Source organism: Varanus komodoensis, unplaced genomic scaffold, assembly GCF_004798865.1.
Source record: "Varanus komodoensis strain SLA01 unplaced genomic scaffold, ASM479886v1 scaffold38, whole genome shotgun sequence".
Classification (NCBI taxonomy): domain Eukaryota; kingdom Metazoa; phylum Chordata; class Lepidosauria; order Squamata; family Varanidae; genus Varanus; species Varanus komodoensis.
The window spans coordinates 7,312,498-7,318,588 of NW_025335909.1; the positions used below are offsets into that span (position 1 = coordinate 7,312,498).

General features: G+C 52.2%; 1 protein-coding gene across 4 annotated transcripts in view; it reads right to left on the bottom strand.

The window, feature by feature from the left end:
- The window catches only part of KDM2B (lysine demethylase 2B), a 61,465-nt gene that overhangs the window by 54,563 nt on the left and 811 nt on the right, over positions 1–6,091 (bottom strand). For 2 of the 4 annotated variants that reach the window (XM_044440851.1, XM_044440850.1), the window contains exons 2-4: positions 5,324–5,495; positions 3,706–3,850; positions 499–577 (exon numbers count right to left, since the gene is read on the bottom strand). In XM_044440851.1, the coding sequence (XP_044296786.1) occupies positions 499–577; positions 3,706–3,850; positions 5,324–5,356 (257 nt within the window). In that variant the 5' untranslated portion in view covers positions 5,357–5,495. Of the gene's footprint in view, positions 1–498; positions 578–3,705; positions 3,851–5,323; positions 5,496–6,091 lie in introns of those variants that run through there. The other 2 variants (XM_044440853.1, XM_044440854.1) reach the window with 2 other exon arrangements.

Sequence of the window (6,091 nt, forward strand, 5' to 3'; positions counted from 1 at the left end):
GGGGGGGGGGGAGCAGAGGCCAATGCTTGGCTTTGCAACAAGCCACCCTCCCAGTTAATTTGTGCTCATTTAAAAACAGAATTAACATCAGAAGGGGTACGGACCCTGTGCTGGGCGCCTCTGCACACACTTAATTCAAACTTGGTCACAGAGAGGGCAGAACTCGAGAGCTGCTCTGGCATAGTGGTTAGAGCGCTCAGCTTGGACTCAGGAGACCCATGTTCTAGTCCTCACTCAGCCAGGAATTTCCCTGGGTAATTTTGGACCAGTCACGAACTCTCAGCCTAGCCTACCTCACAGGGTTGCTGTGAGGATGAATTGGAGAAAAGGGGGACTACGGGAGCCACCCTGGGTTCCTTGAAGGGAAAAAGGCAAGGTATCAAAGTCATCAACGCTTAGCACATTGTCTGGCACCCCAGCCCCTTGAGGAGGGGTGGGCTATACATCCAACATAAATAAAGAGGTATAGGATTAGACATTATAAGAGTACTGCCTTACTTAATTCCCAGTCCATCCTTACTTCTGAAGATGAGGGGGGCTCTAAGGGCTTCGCGTTGCACGTACTCAAAAGTGAAATCTGGTTGGGAGAGAAAATGGGGGGGGGGAGAAAGAGCGTGAGGACTCTGCTGGAAGCGGCCCATCGTCTCACCAGGCGCCGCCAGCCCTTCTGCCCACACCGCTGAATCTCAGGCGCCCGAACTTGAAGCCGCCCTCGCCAAAGACGGCGACTGCCCTCGCCATTCCTGTGAATTTAGGTATTTCAAAGGGCCCCATTCAGCTGCCATTCATCCTAGATGAGTCCAGGACAGGCGGCAGCAGTGAGATCAGTCGAACAAAACGTAAACATTCCATCGAACCGAAGGGCCACAGTGCCCCAAAGCCACCAAAAAAGCTTGGGGAAAGGTGATGGTTTTGACTGTGCCAAAAGATCGCAGCACTGGCCCCAGGGGAATTAGGGAGAGTGTTCTCCGTTTGGGTGCCACCACAGAAAAGACCATCTCCTAACAAGGGAGGTGAGCAGGATAATGCAGCAACAGAAATTTGCAGTGGCTTTTTAAGCCTCTTCAATCGATGAAGCATCTTGTCTCCCTTTCCACTTTTTTCTTCTTTTTTTGGTCCAGGTGCCTCCTTTTCCCTTCCCCAGGCCACTCACAAAATTTTGCCACAGTGAGATTTAAACAAAGACGAAAGCACATACTGCTCTGCTCTTCAGACACTCGGGGCCTGCAGGCACAAAATGCAGGCACTTGTTTGAGCTAAGCAGGGCTGGATCTGGCCAACAGTGAGATGAACGTATTCTTGGGAGTTCGCATTCTGGCCACCTTGAATTCCATGATGGCAGAACATATGAAGATACATATATATGCACTATTAAAAATGCTATGGATCCAAACTTGTCATTACAACCACTGAAATCAATTAGGTTTCAGTTAGACTAATTGTGTCTAACTAGTAATTTGTTCAACTATTTTCAAGAGGTGAATGGTAATTCGCTACCGGACAAACAAAAAGATATTTGCTGCTGTATCGTTACAAGAATGATTAATTAAGGCTGCAAGCCTATGTGAAGTTCCCTAGGCATAGGACCCTCTGTACTCAGGGGGCTAACTTTTGAGGAGACATGACCAGGAGTTGTACTGAAGATCATTTCACTGAATCTCTCGTCTGTGTTTTAATTATCCACCCGGAGAATCCTATCAATAGGATCAATTCCCAGGAAAACAGTCTGATGTGCCCGACAGATCCCACCAGGGCTGGCTGGGAAATTATGGTTGCCATAGCGGGGTTTAAACATGCGCAGGATCGTGCCTTACTTTACAGTGCCATACGATTTGCACAGTTGTTGGCAAATTGTAGTAACTATGAGTTCAGGGCAAGTCAGTTTTCATATTTTAAAAACAACTATTTTATTTTAGATATTCCACTCTAGCACACAGTGAAAAAAATCTGCTCTTCCCACAAGTGGTAATTTTCATTTACTGAATTGTAGACTTATGGTTTCTTCATGCTTTTTTTTTCTTGAGGGGTAGATCATTAAGTTTTTACACTTAACCCTGCTCAGGACAGAGACAGACTCAGCCCTACCCTCCTTTGATCCGCACAAGCACTCTAGGAGAGCAACTCAAGGTCATCCGACATCCTCCACTGGCAGGGCCGAAAAAGGTTTGCAGCGCGGCGCCCCCATGAATCTAAGGTGCCTTTATTGGCATCTTGATAATTAAAATGCATGTATAAATTAACTAATTGGTTAAAAAGCCAAATAAAAACCAATCACAATTTCTTTAAACTGCTGCTAGCACAAGCTACATTGGTTTAAAAATCCAGCTTGTTAAAATCTTAAAAGCTGCAATTTAGAAAGGCACTTCCTAGGATGTAATCCTCATTCAGTACTGTGAGGCCTGCCTCTGCATCCTAAATCCACACTGTTACTAAGGAGTAAGGCGCACAGCCAGGCCAGGCCCCTTCACTGCACTGTAAAAACCATGGCAGCCTCAATGGCAAAAGATCACACAGACCAGAACAACTGCATTTTGTATTTCTCTACTCCACCTGGCCCACGTGCCAAAGTCTTCTAGGGAAAAAAATCAAACAAAACCTAAAAATGAGCCAGGAAACAGCATCTATAAAATAAACGCCATATGGACTAGAAGCATGAATGGTGAACCATATGTATCCAGCTATCCGATGAAGAATGCAAATGCATTCCACACCTGGGTGACAAAATGATATTTCTATTTATTCAGTATATATTTACCATGACAGTTTTGTTGCCCATTACGTTATGCAATTATCCCAATGCTTAACAGTAGGGAAAACATTTGCATGGTTCATCAGATGGCTAGACAAGGGGTTCCTCATATGGCTTCTATTTTCTGGTTCATTCTTAAGTCTTTGTTTACTCCCCCCCCCACACACACACACATTTTTGCTCTCTTGGCTTTTATGGATTCGGTCACACAAACCCAGAGGGGCAGAAACAGGAACGGCCCTGATTCAATGGCGGGCACACGCCTCGCGACACGCCTCGCAACTGGCCGTGCGCAAGAGCGCCGGATTAGCCGAGAAGGGGAGGCCGGCCCGCCGTGACCGGTGGGAGCGTGTGCAAGGGCGTCTTGGGAGCAAACGGGCCGTATGGCCATCGCAGCGACCCGCCTGCAACCACCCGGCCAACGCGGGAGCCGGGCAGGCCAGGGGTGACTCCGCCATCTGCTGCGCACACAGCCCTGTGGGCAGAAATCGGGGAGATGCAGCTGCTGCAGCGGCAAGGCGCGTGTTCCACGAGCAAATTCCCCTCGCAAGGCAATGCAGTGCAAGGCAAGGCAATGCAGGGAGAGGGGAGGCAAGAGGCACGAGAGCAGAGCGCACGTCTGCAAATGGGCCGTTTCCTGGCCAGGTCCTCTCCCCCCTCCGGTGTGTGGATCACCCATTCACTGCCTCCTTCCAACCTCGCTCCCCTCCCCTCCCGCTTTTCGTCACCGGATCCCCTGGAATGGGGGATGCTGGCGGGAAATACGAAGTTCATCGACCAATTTGCACGTGGAAAAGCCGTCGGGGATTCGCAAGGCGGAGCATACATCCATTCGTCTACCCGGCCGCCCCGCCAGGCCGGCGCGGACAAAGCCACGCGGGTGCGCAGCCCGGGCGAGCAGGCCCCGCCGCCCGCCCGCCCGCCCGCCCTCCGGGCGCTTCGCACGGCCGTGTTACCTTTCCCGTCCATGGGCCGCACGAAATCCCCGCGATACATTTTGCTCCTCAGCTTCTCCTCCAAGTTGAAGCCGCGGATGCTGACGATCTCTTCCACGTCGGACAGGTCCTCGTTCTCGTCGTAGAGCCTTCGGCCGATGGATCGCTGCAGGAGGAGGACAGGATGGATGCAGGGCACCCCGAGCCCGCGCACGGCCGGCTGCCCGCACGTGTGCATGCCTGCAGACGTGCACAGACAGCGCTAGAGCGTCGTCTGAGTGCGCCTCTGTGCTCGCGGGGCTGGGCTAGCTCTAGGCGAGGATCGGGCGCAAAACAAAAGCCAACGTGGAAGCGACAGGGAAAGCCCAGGGTTCCTAGCATGCAGACGTTTAACAGACGAGTCGCATCTTATTTCTGATCTCGGGGGAGACGGGATTGCAAAACGTAGCCCAGCTTTCGACATGCAAGCATCTCCCCCCCTTCCAACTGATGTGCACTTGAGAACACGACAACATCCTCGTTTTTCCTCCAATGTACAAGTTGCGAATGTTCGTGTGAAGGGGGCTCCATGTTTAAACTCACGCGTCAACGCCTCCCACACCACTTAACGCCCCCTCCCCGCGCCAACAAGCGATTTGAGAAGAAATTCTCATCGATTTCAATGGGACTTGACTTCTCACTTTAATGGGTTATAAAGACTTCAGGAGAGGAGGGGGTGTGGGGGGAGTAACTCTTAGGCACGCAAGAAGGCTGCACACGCGAAGGGAAGCACACGCGAAAAGCAGCCCGGGGGGAGAAGGGAAAGAGTTTATTAGGCTCCCACGATTACGAACTGGTTTGCTTCTTTCCTCCCTCTTAGCAACGCGTGTTTGAGAAAACAAGCCGCCACTCCAACTACAAGCAAGCCCGGGCAGAAATTTGCATAATCTCAACTATTTCCACAGTCACACCGGAAGCCAGCCTTTTAAAAAACACATTGCATTATGTAACGCAGGACCGGGGGGCTAGCGAGGCCCCCGCGCAATCGCCCCCCAACTTGCCCTTCTGTTTTGCAAAGCTTAGCGTGGCACTGAATGCCCCAGAAACAAAACAAGGGAGAGCTTTTCAAGACCAGGTTTTGGGGGGAGGGGGACTAGGAAGGAATTACATTTCCCTCCCTCCACGCCCCCCCACACACAACCAACGAGGGGGAGGACAGGCCCGGTTTTCAGGAATCACAACAACCCAGCAACCGCAGCAACAGAGCTCAGTTTGCTGGGCCGAGGCATCGCTTCGTCTTTTCCCGCAGAGCCCCAGCATGTGTGAATCGAACTTGCCAGCCGAGCGAAGCCTCGGGTCTCCTTTTCTCTTCGCATGGCTAGAGAAGGGGGGTGCAATGCACCAGCTGTCCCCCCACCCATCGAGTGGAGGGTCTTCCCAGTAACAGGACCCCTGCCCTGGGTAAAGGCCGGTCAGCCAACAGCCCCCCCCCCCCCACACACACACACACACACACACACGGAGCACCAGCAAGTCGCCCCCTCCGCCCGGCCACGGTCCCTCTCACTTTGCATAAAAGCACAGCGAATAAGGCAAATCGCTCCCTCCTCCACCCCCCGCCCCCCTAATACAAGGTAGATGGAAAGGAAAAACTACACACCAATCTCCTTCCAGAGTCTTTCTCTACCTCCATGTTCTGAAGAGTTTCATCTCTTAATTGTCAACAGTTCCTTCTTGGGCTCCTGCTGCAAGGTTCTCTTGGGAAGGGAGGGGGCTCCTGTTGGGGTTGGCCCCCCAAATTGGGGCGAGGACGAAGAGGAGGAGGAAAGCCCCTGAAAAAATCCCCCCCAAAAAAGATCCTTTAAAAACAAACCAGGAAACCAACCCACCCGCCCCCCTTCCAAAAGGCCATCCGGGGCTCTTGTAAAGTTTTTTTCCTCCCCTTTTGCAATTTTGCAATCAGCACTTTTTCTTTTAAAGGTGCTGGAAAAGGTTGACGGGGGGAGAAAGGAAGAGAGATGGAGGGGGGAAGCAGCAGGCGGGGCGATCGATCAATCAATCAACCAAGCAACCGGGGAGGGGGTGTTTTGTTTTGTTTGGGGGGAGGGGAGGCTTTTTTGATTTGTTTCTTATGCAAAAAAAAAAGTCCTTAAACAATCATTTCCCTGCACAGAGAGAGTGCAAGAGGGGCGGGGGGCAGGATGGAGACGGCGGCGGAGGAGGGGGCGCGCAGGCGTCATGGTAGTCCCCGGAACGTAAACATTGGGGAGGGGGAATCCCGGATTTGGGCACCCGATCGCTGCCTCCTCTTCTGGGTGCTGCTCATACTGGTGCGTGTTGTGGTTGGGTCACGAGTGTGCGAGAGCACGCAGGCGCCGAAGCGGGCGTGCTAGTGTGCGTGTGTGTGCGAACGTGTTCGGGAGAGAGG